The 17,548-nt window shown below is 36.6% G+C and overlaps 1 protein-coding gene across 1 annotated transcript in view; it reads right to left on the reverse strand.

Annotated features, from left to right (window-relative positions):
* LOC150096673 (twitchin-like) overlaps nucleotides 1-17,548 on the reverse strand; it is a 2,440,784-nt gene that overhangs the window by 533,807 nt on the left and 1,889,429 nt on the right. Inside the window, exons 103-104 of the mRNA XM_090408679.1 lie at nucleotides 13,432-13,561; nucleotides 2,031-2,333 (exon numbers count right to left, since the gene is read on the reverse strand). Coding sequence (XP_090264805.1) covers nucleotides 2,031-2,333; nucleotides 13,432-13,561 — 433 coding nt within the window. The remainder of the gene's footprint in view (nucleotides 1-2,030; nucleotides 2,334-13,431; nucleotides 13,562-17,548) is intronic.

Consider the following 17,548-nt stretch of genomic DNA (forward strand, 5'->3'; position numbering starts at 1 on the left):
AATTGAAAAAACAACAAAAAAATAGTAATCACCAAAGCTGATAAGGGAAGCGCCACTGTGGTACTCAATCAAAAATACTACAAAGGTAAGCTAAATTCTTTAGTACTAGACCGTACTACTTACCTCCCCATTGAATATAATCCGACCAGCTCTCAGATTAGAACTATCCACAGACTCCTTAAGAAAGTCACTTCTTGGCCTGTGGAAGTCACCAACAAACTTAAGCCTTATAACTCTAGACCCCCCCCCCCCCGATTATATGGACTCCCAAAAATACATAAACAAAATGTGCCATTGCGTCCCATAGTGGATGGCATTGATTCCCCCACATATAAATTAGCCAAAACGCTCACACACTACACTGGCAACACACCATCACACATAAAAAACTCAGCCCACTTTAAAGCCAGTATAGAAAACCTCACACTCCAACACACTGACATAATGGTCAGTTTTGATGTCTCCTCCTTATTCACTAATGTCCCACTCAAAGAAACCCTTGAGCTCATCCAAGCCAAGTTTCCTCCCAATATCTCAGCCCTATTTCAGTTCACAATGAACTCAGGCTATTTCGTTTGGCAAGGAAAGTTCTACAAGCAGATAGAGGGGACAGCCATGGGTTCACCACTTTCCCCACCCTTGGCCTATTTCTTTATGGAGACATTTGAAGAGAAAGCCTTAAACTCCGCCCCACAAAAACCCACTATTTGGCTTCGTTATGTGGATGATGTGTTTGCTATTTGGCCACATGGCTCAGACACACTCCACTCCTTCCTAGCACACTTAAACAACCAACACCCCAGAGTCCAGTTCACCTTAGAAAAAGAGGAAAACAACACCCTCCCCTTCCTAGACACTTTAATCACCCGCCAGCTTGATGGATCTTTGGTTTTCTCTGTTTACAGAAAACCCACCCACACTGGCAGATACATTCACCAGCAATCCCCCTCCCCTCACAACAATATGGGGTGATAAAAACACTATATAACAGGGCAAAATTAATCTGCTCAGATGACAAGGCCCTGACTATTGAACTAAACCACATCCTCAACACTTTCTTAGCCAATGGCTGTAACCCCAAAAAAATCCAAAAAATACTAAAACCTGTAAACCACAACTCCCCTTCCCCCCCTCCACAATAAAGATTACACCAAGTCTATCACCATCCCCTACATCCAGGGCACCTCTGAGAAAATAACCAATATCCTCAAAAAATATGACCTTACTTCCTGTTACAGACCATATAAAAAGTTGGCATCCCCTATCCACTCTACCAAAGACCAACCACTTCCCCTAGACCTACCTGGTGTATACCAGGTCCCTTGCAGCTGCAAATTGTCTTACTTTGGCCAAACAGGCAGAACAACAAATATCAGGATTTCAGAACACCAAGACTACATCCGGTTTCACCAGTACAGCCGCTCTGGGCTGGCAGACCATGCCTTGGATACCCACCATAAAATTCATTGGAAGAAAACAAAAATAATTCATCGCAGCAAGTTTAAATACGAAAGATTATTCAAAGAATCTTCAGCAGCTGTAAAAAATGTTCCTAACCTCAACAAATTTGGGTGCATGAAACTACCCCAAATTTGGGAGACTTACATTATGAGAACTTCAGCCCAACTGCCAAGACTACCAAATTAGCCTGCAAGAGGGCACCATTAGGACTTTAGGAACAATATTAGTTTCTTGCTTTCTTCCTCATTTGCTTTGTGTTAGTTCCTGAGTGCACATACCATATCTTTATGTTCCTGAAGATGGCAATGTGACATTGCCGAAATATAGAAGTTATTCATTAAAGTTACCTTTAATTAATATACTTTATATGCGTTGTTAATTCCGTAAACTAATTACCAGTTATGTCTAACCAATGTATAAGTCTTGCTACTAGAACAAAAAGTAAAGAAGAGAAAAAAAATTAGCTAATAAATGTTATAAAAATACTTCATATTCTTTAATAAAAATTTATCAGCTTTGAAATCTCTCTTTTCAAATTAAGAGATGCCAGAGTTAAAAACATATCTTACCATTTGGATCCTTAATACGAACTGAGGTAGAATTTGATGAGGGTGGACTTACACCTGCTTCATTAACAGCAAATACTCGAAATTCATACTGTCGGTCTTCAATGAGGTTTGAAATGTTAATCTGTGTAGTAATGCAGAGACTGGTATTAATCCTCTGCCAAGTATTTGTTCCAACTTCTCGTTTATCAATCCAGTAGCCCTGGATACGACTTCCCCCATCAGACTCTGGTTTCTCCCAAGACAGGTTTACAAAATCACCACCTACCTCTGTCACTAGAGGAATCCCAGGAGCAGAGGGTGAATCTAAATACGTACAAGAGTAAAGAACTTGCATATTTCTGAGTCAATATGAGAAATATTAAACATCATGCTATCATAATTATCTCATCAGTGTTCATTATGACAAGACTAAAACTGTTATATTATTACATTATAGAAATAATACAGTATTTTCCATGTATATATTGTTATTATTATTATTACTCATAACAAATTATTGAAAGTTTTTTCACTTGGTTATACTATAAATTAAAGATGCCAAGAAATTATATTCTTGGTTTTATCCTTTATCCAAGTGTAGGCAAACAAACCTTGCATGTGAAGGTACTTCCCGACTGGGCTACTTGTATATAGAGGCTAATGACTTAACTTCAATTGCCTTAGTATCCACAATGCAATGCACGTATTCTTATGGACAAATATAATGCTATGCATTATGGGAAGGCCCATTACCTAGACTGGTTTTGACCTTTATTGAGGTCTCATCAGTGGGAGCCAAGCCCTGAAGTGATACTAAGGTTTGAAGTAATTCAGAAGTCATATTTCCAAGTCATATTTCAAATTTCTGCATTATTGAAGAGATGGGATCATGGATAAGAGATAATGAGTTAGGTGATTGGCTGTCAGAGAGGCATCAGCAGGTTGTGTATGGGCGAGTAGTATCCCAAAAGAGGAAAGTCACTAGCAGAGTTCCATAGTGGCTTGTTTTGGTATGATTATATATATTCCAAGGGTTATTATATATATATATATATATACAAAGCTATGGAAAGAAGAGTTACAAAGATTATATCTCGATTATGGGAATTAGATTATAAGGATAGGTTGTGAGTATGTGGATTAGAATTTATGCTTGGTGAGAATATATTGTTGGAGGTAGAGGAAATAAGAGATTTGGGGGTGATAGTGGATAAGGATCTAAAATTTAGGGGACACATCGCCAAAATTGTGAAGACAACACAAAGACTTCTGGGAATGATGCAGAGGACACTGATGTAGAAGTAGGGAGATTCTTGTTCCGTTGTATAAGGCTTTGATTAGGCCACACATGGACTATTGTGCCCAGATTTGGTCACCAGGTTTTCAGAAGGATGAAGAGATGTTGGAAAGTGTCCAAAGGCGACTGACTAAGGTAGTTTCTGACCTCTGGAATGTCGAGTATGAGGAAAGATTGAGAAGATGTAATTTGCAGAGTCTGGTGGACAGGAGGAAGAGGGGAGATATGATAGAGACCTACAAGTTGGTAAGGGGTTGTTATAGGATCAATGCTGAAGAAGTTCTACAAAGAATAGTGGGAGATCAGGGGAGAACCAGAGGTCATCCCTGGAAGCTGTATAAAGAGGATGTGAGAGGCAGGTTTTTTTCGTGCAGAGTTGTGAATGACTGGAATGCCTTGCCTGAGAGTGTGGTGTTTGCAAGGAGTTTGAATGTGTTTAAGACACAGTATGAGGAGATGTGTGTGTGATAAAAGGACCTCCCAGATGAGTCTTTGACTCCATGAGGTCTTGGGGTGGTAATAATAATAATAATAAGACCACATTGAATACAGAAGATGGAACTATTTAAAAAACCTCTCATAGCAAGAATAGACAGAATTTTATCTCTCCCTGCTGAATATTGCATAATGTGGGTGATCTATACCATCTAGTTAAATTTGATATCTCCTAGAATGCTTCTTTCTAAATACAAAAATCGTCTGACTGAACAATAAAATTTCCACAATACAATATTATAAAGCGTTTGGATGTCATATTGCTAGTTTTCAAATCCATGTTTCTTTGTAACCTTCCATAAATGGTATTTTAATTCATTAATTATTAAAATCAATGATACCATGAGACCTCAATAAAGAGGTCTCATGGTATCACCTCTGCAGAAGTCATATTTCCATATGAGTAGCCAAAAAGGTGTCACTGCTTATTATTAAAATACTCTGGATAGTTGTTGGAAGTTTTTCCACTGGGTTACACTATAAATTAAAGATTCCAAGAAATTATATTCTTAGTTTAATCCTTTATCAAAGTGTAAGCAAACAATCTTTGTTTGCTTACACTTGGATAAAGGATTAAACCAAGAATATAATTTCTTGGAATCTTTAATTTATAGTATAACCGAGTGGAAAAACTTCCAACAGTGAGTGGAATAGTTTGCCTTTAGGAGTAGTGAGTGCATCTAGTGTGAATGAATTTAAGGGAAGGTATGACAGCTGGTATGTGTGATTTATAGCTTCAATCGATGAGTCCTTCATTCCCTGAAAGTCTCAGATAATAATAATAATAATAATAATTGTGTTGTCTATTCTTCACTTTGTGATTTGTGATCCTTAGGATGTAAATCCAGCATTATCTGATCAATTTTATGCTCTCATTTGACTCAGGGATGTCTGCATATATGAGTACATGTATTCTTCCTAAAAACACTAGTTTCCATGGCTCTACTCTTCTGAACTTTAAAGGTTTCTCAAAGCACAACTGCAAATATATTGCAATGCAAACATCGCCCTTATATGCAGGGGAAATGTTTTAGCATGTGGCTGGGGGAGGGGGGGGGACAGAATAAGAGGTCATCCTGGCATTCAGAAGATGAATAAAGATATGGCTAGTAGGGATATGAGGACTAGATTTTTTGTTTAGAGAGTTGTGAATGAGTGGAATGGATTGCCAGAGTCAGTTGTGAGTGCTTTGTCTGTTAATGGGTTTAAGGAGAAGTATGATAGATTGCATCTCATGCAATGAGTCTTCAGACTCCATGGAAGCAGAGACCAAAGTCTGTATAATAATAATAATATATTTTTTTCCCATTTCTTCACTATTTGATCAATATAGATATCGAATAAGAGTAGAGATGCTGAATATCCTTGATGGCCAGCTCTATTCACTTCTATTCTGTAACGTTTTCATTAGATCTTACTGCTGTTTGATTATTTGATATAACTTAGTTACTGCTGAGTACTTCATGGTTTATCCATAAACTCAAACCCCGATGCCTCAAATTCTCATATACCCTACCTATTTTTGTCAGTCTGGTAGTGAACCTTCTCTGGACCTCAAATATATCCTAATCCCCTTGAAAATCAGGCAATGAAATCTGTGCACAGTAGTCGATATGCAGCCTGATCAAGATCTTATATAAGGGAGTCATAACCTCTCTGCTTCTGCATGTCAAGGTCCTTTTCATCATTGCAATGATCTGTTGTAATGTTCTTATAGTTTTAGCGATTTGCCCCATAAACTTTGAGTCTCTGCCCACCATCATTTCCAGATCTCTAATTTCTTCCACCACCAGCCTTCAAAACTTCCCCATTAATTGGATACTCTGCATTTGAACTTTGCCTATCAAATTTCAAGACTTTACACTTTGTGACATTAAACTGATAGCTTCACTCATCCCCACTTACATAGTCTGTTGAGATCCTCTGCATATCAAACAACTGTATATCTCCAGTTAAGCCTATCCAAATATTGTTAACATAGAAGTTAAACAATAATGGCCTCAAAACAGACCCCACTGTACTCCACCAGCAACCTACCTCTGTTTGGATACCACCACTCTCCCAGACACAAGTCACTAATATCTATATGATAACCAATTACTTATCCCATTAATCTCTTATCCAATCCTATCAGTTTCAGTTTATGTACCAGCTTTTCATGTGGTATCCATCAAATGCCTTTAAAAAATCCAAGTATGCCACTGTATATTGATCTCCGCTAACCACTGAATTCATCATCTTGTTGTAGTACATAAGAAAATTGCTAAAACCTGACCTCCTTCTAATAAACCCCATGTTGACCATCATAGAGAATACTGATCATCAACTCAGTTCCGAATCTTAGTCTTCACCAGTCTCTCTAACACAACAACTTCAGGCACACAGATTGAACTATAATTTGTAATTTCAATCTTATTCTCCCTCCCCTGTTGTGAAGTGGAAAATTGTTCCACTTCACAACATAAAATGAATCTTACCACAGGGAGAGTCCCAAAGGTAAGATTCATTTTAATCAGGTGTGCGAGTGCCATTAATATCATAAGCATTCTATCAAGACATGGTGATATACTGTCAAGTACTATTGCTGTATTAACATCAGGTTTGTTTAATTCTCTCACTATCATCAGAAGCACTCGCCTTCCCTTCTTGACATTTCTATCCCCACAAAAAATGCCATATCCTTCTATTTCTATTAGGATATAATTCTAGTTTCTAGTGAATAAACTGGTGATATGGATAAGAGAATGGCTCATGGAGAGATACTAGAACATAGTGTATGGAGGAGCAGAGTTCAGGATGAGGTAGGGTGTGCCTCAGGGCTCTGTGCTTGGGCCATTATTGTTTACTTTGTACATAAATGATATATATGTACAAAAATACATAAATAAAGCTTGAATATAGGAAATGGCTTGAAGGGAGATACTCAGTTGTTTGCTGATGATGCAAAGTTGGATAGCACAATAAAAAATCAAGCTGACATTGAGACTTTGCAGGATGATATAAATAAGCTGGCAAAATGGGCAAAAGGCAATGGATGTCAGTTCAATGTGGAAAGGTGTAAAGTTATGGGATTAATGAGGCTAGGGACTTGGGTGTGTTGCTGGACAGGGAGTTGAAATTCAGAGGACACATTGCTAAGGTCTCCAAGATAGCACATAGGATTACTTGGTTATTGAAGAACACACTAACATTCAGAGAGAAAGAGGTTATTATTCCCCTTTATGAGGCATTAATACTTCCACATTTGGATTACTGTGCTCAAGTCTGGTCACCTGGATTCCTTGGAAATGAGGAGGTTGTGGAGAGGGGTTCAGAGGAGAGTGACTAAGTTGGTGAGTGATGTAAAAAAATGGGGAATATGATAGAAACATTTAAATTACTAAAAGGTGTTTATAAGATTGATGCAGGGAAAATATTTCAGCTGTGTGATAGTGATGGAAGAACAAGAGGTTATCCCTGGAAATTAAGGAAAAGTGTGGTTAACAAGGGTGTGAGAACTAGATTTTTTGCTTGGAGGGTGGTGAGTGGGTGGAATGCATTGCCTGACTCAGTTGTGAGTTCTTCATCTGTAAATGAATTCAATAAGACATATGATAGATATTGTTTTGATAGTTTGGGCCACCTGCAATGAGTACTGACTTCATGGAGATACTAGTAATAATAATAATAATAATAAATTCAATCAATGCAATAATTTTATCTCCCATATTTCTGATACTCCTGGCATTCATAAATAAGCATAATAGTTCATTCCCTGTTCTATAACCAGTACTATTTATGCCACCTCTAATGTGTAACTTCTCCACACATTCTCCTGTCTGCTCACTCTTATCCTTTTCAATGACTCTCCCATGCCCTCTAGGCCATCCCATTCCTAGGCCGATGTGCACATTCATTACTGCTTCTCAAATCTGCTCTCCTTACAACATGCCTACCTGACCTCCCTTGCTTCCCCACCCCACCGTTTCTGTTTTCCCTGTCCAACTTGAATTCTTGCTTTCACATTCCCATCTCACTTGGTCCACTCTCTCTCATATACATCACCTCTAACTTCAGCTGATACCTTGTTCATATTACTCACTATACTTCTTTCTAGCAACAGTCTCTCCAGCTGATTACACCATATCTACTCAAATGCCACCATCTCTTTTAAATAATTTCATTCATCCCCTCGAATACATTCCACACATAAACAAACTACACCCATTTTTCCTCAATCGTTCACCATCTCAGTTGAGATGGTGAACGATTCTTGTTCACCATCTCAACTTATCATTATCATACATAAGCAACACACTAACTACCCTTTATACCACTCTACTGTCTTTCACAATCCTTAATAATATTCATTCATATTCATCCACATTCTCCCTATGCCCAACCAAATCATTCATTCCTACCTCCACCAGTATCTACCTTGGATACTGGTGGAGGTAGTTACTCTACTTCAGTTCTGCATACAGCTTCATCCACTACACCTTTTATAACAGAATTTCCATACAGTGTTACTCTTGAATCATTTGCCACTTCTTTTTTTCCAGTGTTTTTAATTTTATTCTTTTGCACTTTTTCATTCATATCCACCATACTTTAATCTCATTTTGCATGTGTCCCATCTCAATTCTCATCTTAATCATCAAACTCTTGCCATTCTCAGTGTTATGTCTAACATTCTTTACTTCTTGTTCTCAACTTTCATTTAAATCATCCCAGTCCATTAAATATCAACTTTCTTCAGAACTTTGCACTTTCACTTCTCATGTTCAATCTCTTAATAAACACATTGGCCACATTTGCTGTGCATAGATATAATAATCTACCATTTATCTGACCTTTCAATTATCAGAAGAAGCAAGTTCTGATTACTGAAGGATCAGATAATTGAAGTACATGGTGTTCTACCAGAAGTTAGCTGACATGCAAGGGGCAGTATTTTGAAGGTTGGATAAATGACAGATTACTGTGTATTAAACTCTTGACAATGAACAATCTTTGAAAAATCTGTCACTACATCCAGTTTTCTTGTAGCATGTCTGGTTGTTCTAGTTTTAGCTGCCATTTTGTCCTCATTAACTGTGACTGTAATACAAAAAATTTGCTACAAAACCTATTAAAAACCTCAGTAATTATTACACATTCAATTTTATTCTTCTTCTTTTCAGCCATTTTCTGTCCACTGCTGGCCTCCTCCAGTTCTTTTCACCTTTCTCTGTTCTTAGCAATGGTTGACCAATTTTTCCCAACAAATTTTGACACTTCATCACTCCACCTTCTTTTAGGACATTCTCGGTCTCGTTTTCCTTCTTTTGGAATCCAGTTCATTACTATAGTGGTCCATCGCGCATCTTCTCTCCTAGATAGATGTCTGGCCCATTTCCATTTTAGTCACTTATGGTGAAGAATGATGTCAGTGATGTGAGTCTGGCTTCTTATCTTTTAACATGATGCCTAGCATCAAACCTCTCCATTTTTCTTTGAGTTGTTATTAGTTTATCTGCCAGTGCTTTTGTTAGTGACCAAATTTCACAACCATATGTGATGACTGGGAATATACATTGGTTAAATGTCTTCCTTTTTAAACAGAGTGGGACCTCACTGTTTTCAAAGATGCTTTTCAATTTTCTAATTGCAGGCAAGTCAAACTCTCTTATTTATTTCCTTTTGGAGTCCACAGTTTAGATCAATGAGATGACCTAAGTATGTATATGAAGAGACTCTTTCCAAGAAATTATTTTCTATTATTATGTTTTTTTGGTGTTACAAAATGATTAAACATGATTTTAGTTTCCTCTCTGTTTATTTTTAGACTGACTTTTCTGCTTTCATGATATAGGTCTTCTATCATTTTATTAAGGTCTTCTGGAGAGTGCAAAAATTATGATATCATCTGCATATCTTAGGTGTGTTAAGTTTCTGTTATTAATTTTTATACCAAGGTTTGTCCAGTCTATATTATTAATTATTTATTGAAGGATTGCTGTAAAGATTTTGGGTGATAGAGCGTCTCCTTGTCGGACACCTTTTTCAATTGATATTTTATTGCTATTTGTGTGTAGTTGGATTGTTGCTGTTGCAATGTGGTATATTTCCTGGAGGAGGTCCATATATTCTCCAGGAACTCCCTGATTATGAAGTGCTTTGATTATTGCATTAGTTTTGATGGAATCGAATGCTTTTTTCATAATTAATAAAGGTTAAACAGAGAGGCAATTGGTTTTCTTCTGCTTTTTCTATTATTTGTTTTACTGCATAAATATGATCAATTGTGTTAAAGCTTTTACAGAATCCTGCTTGTTCTACTGGTTGATTTGAGTCTAGAAGAGGGGGTTAACCTGTTTGTTATTACTTTTGTGAGAATTTGGAGAGAATACTAATTGGTCTATAGTTCTTTACTTCTTCTTTGTCCCCTTTTTTAAATAACAGTATCAGAGTAGCATTTTTCCAGTTTTCTGGTATCTTCCCCCTCTTCTAGGCATAGATTAAGTAAGTTTGTGACATCCTCCCCATTTAATATTTTATTATTACTACTAAATTTTCAGTGAACTACATAAAATTTATTGAAAATATTATGAAAATTAAAACTTTTTTTTGCTCTAGTGATTTTATCACCTATCTTGTACTGATGACACACTGCACTGCCATCCCAAAAAATTTCCTCTAGTCAGCAACTAGAAATGAACTAGAGGAAATTTTTTGGGATCTTTCTTCTGGTAGCCTAGTGCTATAGAAGCAGTGTATTTCCATAGAGCTATGCTTGCATCTGATTTAGAGCAAGCATTACCATTGTATAGGCCACGAGGCAATTTTGAGGTGCATTAGGATTTTACAGAACCTTGATGTGAATACAGCCATGGGATTAGATGGTATATCATAGGATATTGGCAGGGCCTTTCACTACATTGTATAATTTAAGTATTAGCTCCAGGTTGGTCCCAAGGCGTAGGGATGGAAAGATAGGAAAATAGTTCCATTCCATAGAGGAAGCTCCAAGACTAAGATAGCAAATTAATGATCAATCAGTATCGCAGGACTCATGGTCATAGTATTGGAGAAGTTCGTTATGGGCAAAATACAGGAATGGGCAGACAGGAACATTATACTATATGGAGACAACTTGGTTTTGTGAAGGGTAAGACATGCCTCAATAACTTGCTCACCTTTTATAATACAGGGACAGATGAATTGGATAAAATTAATGGATTCAGAGTGATACTGCTAGAGTTTGCAAAGGATACCACATGGAATTCTAATCAATAAATTGCAGTACATGGGTATGGATATGAAGTTGGTGAAGTGGATAAGAAGGTAGTTGATGGAGAGATATCAGAGAGTAGTTTATTCAGGTGTAGAGTCCAGTGGAAGGTCCATGACTAGTGGTGTGCCGCAGGGCTCTGTTCTTGGGCCATTGCTTTTTAATTTGTACATTAACAATATTAGAAATGATCTGAGAGGAACTATTTAGTTGTTTGCCACTGATGAAAAATTGACTAGAGCAGGGGTTGGCAAACTTTTGAGACCGAAGAGCCAAACCTGTCCCTCACAACAATTTAAAAATTATTCGAAAGCCATAAATATATTTTTACAAATAAGGAAAATTTAAAGTAATATTATATTAAATTTATAGTAATATAAATTTACTATAAATTTATAATATTAATTATATCTTTATTAAATGAAGAAAAAAATCACAACAAAATTGCTCTCATTGGTTTTAATCAGAGTAAGCAATGTGCTTGCATTTCCTTAGAAAGTTTCTGTATGTCCGGTTTATAACTAGTCGTTTTTAATTTAAGGCACGATTCCAAGTTGGCATCAGTAATTCGGCTCCTCAATTTACATTTAACGAAATTCATGTTAGAAAATGATTGCTCACATAAATGTATAGACCCGAAGATAATGAGATTTTTTCAACTCATGATATGAGTCTGAAGACTATTCTGAGTATTGAAAATCATTGAATATGTGAATAAAATCCTTTAAAATTTTTTATAAATGAAACTATGATAGTTTTATTTTCATTTTCAATTTTATTTCAGAGCCACATGTACGTACCCAAAGAGCCGCATGTGGCTTGAGAGCCGCAGTTTGCCAACCCCTGGACTAGAGCAATAGTCAATAAATATTATGTTAAAATTTTGCAAGATGATTTTAATACACTGCCAATATGGGGAAAAGAGAATGGATATCAGTTTAGTGTGGAAAAGAGCAAGGTCATGCATTTGAGGTGAAAAGATCACTACTGTGTACCATATTGATGGAACTGTACTCTAGAAAACTGATGAAGCCAGGGATTTGGGGGGTGTCAGTGGATAGGGAGTTGAAGTTCAGAGGGCATATTGCAAAAGTGGCTTGCACAGCTCATTAGATTACTTGGTTACTGAAGATTTTGAGAAGCTTTCAGATTCTATGGCATTAAAGAAGCCTTTTTATGCCATGGAATCTGATAATCACAGTAATAATATAATAAAAATAAAGTAAGTCAGTAATACATCCTAAAAATTCAGAACATAATACTGAATTATAGACCTAATAATATCCATTTAATATCTATAGTGAGACAGTGATGAAAAAGATTGAAAAACAAAAAATAGGAATTAGTATCAATGGTATAAAATAAAAAAAAAATCTTAGATATGCTGATGATACCATTCTAATAGCAGAAACAAATTAATCAAATTACTGCAGCTACTAATTGAAGAAGGTAAAGAATTTGGATTAGATATAAATGCACAAAAGACCAAATTTATGAAAATCTCAAAAGAAAGCAGATCCGAGCAAAAAATATTCATAAACAATATGAAAACTGAACATACAACAGAATACAAATATTTAGGCACCTACTTTACTGCAGATGGAAAGCAAGATAAAAAATTAAAATAAGAACAGCCATAGCTAAAGATGCATTCTGGAAAAATAAAGATCTGAATACTCATAGAACTTTTGAGCAGAAGTTCTGTGAGTATCAAGACAAAGAAAAGAATGATAAGAACATTAGTGTGGCCAATTTTCACATATGGAAGTGAGACCTGGATATTCAAGAAGAGAGTAAGGCAACAGATAATGGCCTTTGAAATATGGTGCTATAGGAAAGCTCTGAAAATCCCATGGACAGAACATGTGACAAATACAGATGTCCTACAGAGAATGAGAACACAGAGATCTTTATTACAGGAAATGATCCAGAGAAAGATGAGATTGGCAGGACATGTACTGAGAGGTTCAGCAGGACAGAGGATACTAACAGTTTTAGAAGGAAAAAATTATGGGAAAAGGATCAAGAGGCAAAAAACAAAGAACATGGCTTGAAGATAAAGATCATGGACAGGATCACATGGCTATGCAGAAACAAAAAGGAAAGCCAACAACAGAGAGAACTAGAAGGACATGGTGCTGCACCCTCTCATTGAGGAAGCTACATGAAGAAGAACTTAATGATATTACTTGAATAAATAAAAAAGCACAATAAAACAAAGTCATGCATTCAAATGTGATATCCTGCACAGAACTTGTTCCTTTTTCATTTTAAATTTACATAATGCTAATGGCATACTGAGAGTACAGCATAGCACAGTTGGTACATTATAATGATACTTATTAAGATTTGTAATAATCAGTAATATTTTTACATACCAAATGGCAATTTGGCAATAATTGGATTTGTGCCATCTAATGGCAAGCTCTGTCCATTCTCATTCACAGCCATTACCCTAAAAAGATATTCTCCTCCTTCTGTTAAGCCCTGCACTGTCATTGTTGTATCCTGAGAAGAAAAAATAAAAATAAGTAATATGGATGAATATGAATATAAATATTACTATTTTTCAGTGACATAATAACACTGATGAACTAGCATTCTCTTCCCCCCCCCCCCAATTTACTGTATATCTAAAACTTCCTCAAATATGTATACTAAACTTATGTTTTTATCCTATTCCCTCTTGTCATCTAGCTACCAAACTTTGAAACTCGTATTTCCTTAAAAATTGACTGCATGATCAACATTCCACAGGTTTAGTATTATCCTGGTTAATTACCTGCAGATTTTCTCCACTGTTTCCTCATTCTTGCAAAAAGTGAGCTCATTTCAGCAGAGTAAATGAGTTCGGTAAATGAAGGCTTCATCAAGAGAAGGAAAGATTTCCTTGTTCCAGCAAGTATTCTCTTGAGAACAAGGGGTTACTTCTGAAAATTGAGAAACAGTGTGTGTGTGTGTGTGTGGTGAGCAAAGATATGAGGACTAAATGTTTTATTTGGGGAGTTGTGAATACGTGTGAATGACTTATTAGGGTGAGATGGAAGTTTATCATTAATGAATGACTTGAAGGAAACAAGAAAAAAAGATATATTTTTGTTATTATTATAGCAACCTCCATAGATCATGGGAGACCTTCTTAGCCAGCAACATGTCTATCATATTAAATCTTAATGCATTTACACTACATCACATTCTAGCAATGCATTCCATTCACCCACCACTCCTGATGTAAAAAAATATACACCTACTTTTGTGACAACTTTACATTATTTCCAGGGATAGCCTATCATTACTCCTCTGTCTCACACTTTTTATAATAAGGTAAAATCCCATCACCAATTTAAAGAACATGTCAATATTAGCTCTTTTTACCTCGCATTCAGCAAACTCTGCAAATTTACATTTCAAAACTTCTCTGCATAACCAATCTTATGGAGTCCTGATATTGCCTTGTTCATTTATCTCTACACTATCTCTCTCTCTCTCTCTCTCATTATCTAGTGTTTTCCCCTCATCACGATGACAACTAGGTAAAAAAAAAAAAAAATGAGCACAACAGTCTATGTGTGATCTGATTAAAGCCCTATATAATGGCACAACCATGTCCCCCATCCCTAATTGTCAACATACTCCTTATCTTAGTAGCAGTGTGATGTGCAGTCATAAATCACCTGCAATATGCATACTGAACTTCTCTCCACTTTAGGATATTATTCTAGATGCAAAATCCAACCACATTTTCACTAATACAGTTCACAACCTTATATCTCTAAAGTGCAGTGATATAAGGTTGTGTACGGTAACTTGCATTTATTGATATTAAATTTTAAGGTTGTGTACAATATGATTATTTATATTAAAGTTGTGAACAGCATTTGCTAATGTTAAAACTACAACCCAATCATTTGTTCCAAGCTAAAAGTCTATTCAAATCTTCCTGAAAGGGATTAACATCAGTGATGTTCAGTATAATTATCCCCAACTCTGCATCATCAGCAAATAATTAGACAACCTTTCTCTGGTCAATCCACATGAAATATCATTAGCAAATAAGTTAAAAAGCAGGGACTCCAGAACAGAACTCTGAAGATATCTCTGTTTACCTTCCCTTTCTGATACATTGCTTCATTACACAAAGCTTGTTGATAATTTAAGAGTTGATCTCCACTCCATTTAACCAATATATTATCCATCTTAAGCAGCTTGTATGCAAACTTGTGACATGGTAATCCATCAAACACCTTTACAAAGTCCAAGAATATCACTGTATGAATTTCCCTTATCCAAGATGTTCCTCACCTTATGGAATGCAAAGGATATTTCTAAAATAAGACCTACCCATCACAAATTTTAACTGTCCAACCATTTGTATACTCTGTTCCTAACAAATTTCTTTAATACCTTGACCACAAGAGCAGATATGTAGACTGGTCTATTGGAAACATGTCCTACAACTATGCTTGTCAAATGACACTATTTTATCCTCTTTCCACTCTTTATGAACCTTTCTTTACTACAAAAATTTCATTAAATAACCAAGTACAGTGCATAGCTAACACTTTTGCACATTCCTGAAAAATATTAGATAATATATCATCCTTTCATACATCCTTATTAACATCTATCCCAGTCAACACTGGATATGACTGATTCTTTCAACTCAAATTCCATAAACTTTGCCCTAATCTAGATGTTGCAGCATCTTTTGTACCAGCATGATATATTATAATAAAGTGCACATTTACCACCATAGGTATCCACCAATGTCACCCTTCCATAATTATTCTTCATCTTGCATCCCACATAGCAGAGAAATTTACTTGACTTGAGTGGCGCCAATCTGCTCTCATACTGCACTTTTTGATGTGAATATGTCTTTAAATTCAGAACAGTACTGGAGGTATGGGATGAAAAGTTAATGATGAGTGTAATGAAATCATTTGATAAGGTTTGGTCTAATAATTTCTAAAGTATTAAAGGTAGCCAAACAAAACTTATATCATTCGTCAGCGACCTTCAGATAGCATGCTGCACTCCACGTGTGGCAGTGGGAGCTATTACAGAAATGTGGCAGTGGGAGCTTTGCCATTTTGTGTATGATCAGTATAACTTCACACTCTGTCGTAGTATGATGCTCATTTTAGTGTCAATCAACAGCTCTCATCAAGATCTATCAATTTAATGCATAATACTTAAATTTCAATACAATGTTGGTGAATAAATTGTGGACTGAAGTTAAAAATTTTAGAAATTTCACAATGTCCACTTATCGCCAGAAAGCCAGCCAGAACTATGCCGAACGCATATGACGGGAAAGAGCAGCTCGTCAGCTTTCCAATAATATCCCAATGTCTGGGTCAGAATGAATAAGGAAGTATCAGGAGTGAAAGAAATTGGAAACAGCACAGCATGCTGCTGACGGCGCCAGCACTTCGGCGGTGGAGGCACACGAACCCACGGATGTAAATGACATAAGCAACTATGCCACCACTTCAGAAGATGGATTGAATGAAATGGATGTGGATTTCAGAAGATTGGTGACAATGGAAGAGCACTGGAGGTCGACGAGTCCTCTTGTGCCATAACGATTCACAAATTGCAAGGAGGCACTTTCAATCGAGTTGTCTTTCAGTACAACAAGTTTCAACAAAATCAACTGGTGTATGATCAGTATCTCACTGAGCAGAGTCACTTCTATCGATGGAGTGTATTTGACTAATGAGAGAGACGATTATAAATTTTATCATGGTTACAGAAATTCAGCACCCACTGTCAGGGAGATACGCGAATATGAGAGAATGAAGAAACACCACTTACTGATGCTGGTTAAGCAAGTTGACTGTTTCTGTTGTTGATGATCATCGACTGCTGCAATCACAGAGGAGATCCAGATATTAAACGTAGATGATGATGGTGACAACGTCAAAATTTCACAGCAGAGAGTCTTACTTGTCTCGATGATCAACGCACAGAGTTTGGTGGAGCACGCAGAAGATATTGAAACTGAGTCCGTTATGAACAGATCTGACTACTCGGTCATCAGTGAAACCTGGACGGATGATGCCTCACCTGTGGATGTATCTGGTTTGAACTTAAAGCATGTCATTGTCTACACACACTGCCAGTGGAGTCGCCATATACAGGAACCTCAACAGCTTCACCGATTGTCAAAGTATCGTTACAATTGATGTGAGTTGTAAACTTAGAGTGGAAGAACCATCGGTGGGAGATATATGCCTGGGTGATGTAACGATCAACAGTGTATCTAAATTTGTCCTCGGAGCTGTGTACATTCATCTGAATGCTTCATCATCAGCGATAGAATGTTGTATCTATCGATCCCTGCTGCAATACTTGAAAAGCATAAAGAAAATAATCCCCAGTATGGAGTCAGACCTGTATATACCCATCATCATCACTGGTGACTTCAATGTCGATGTGTCACAAAATCTATCACTGCAGGACTTTATGGAACGCGAGTTTAATCTCACT

Source organism: Typopeltis vanoorti, chromosome 18 (assembly GCF_054136105.1).
Source record: "Typopeltis vanoorti isolate ZY-2024b chromosome 18, IOZ_Tvanoo_1.0, whole genome shotgun sequence".
In the NCBI taxonomy this organism is placed as follows: Eukaryota; Metazoa; Arthropoda; class Arachnida; order Uropygi; family Thelyphonidae; genus Typopeltis; species Typopeltis vanoorti.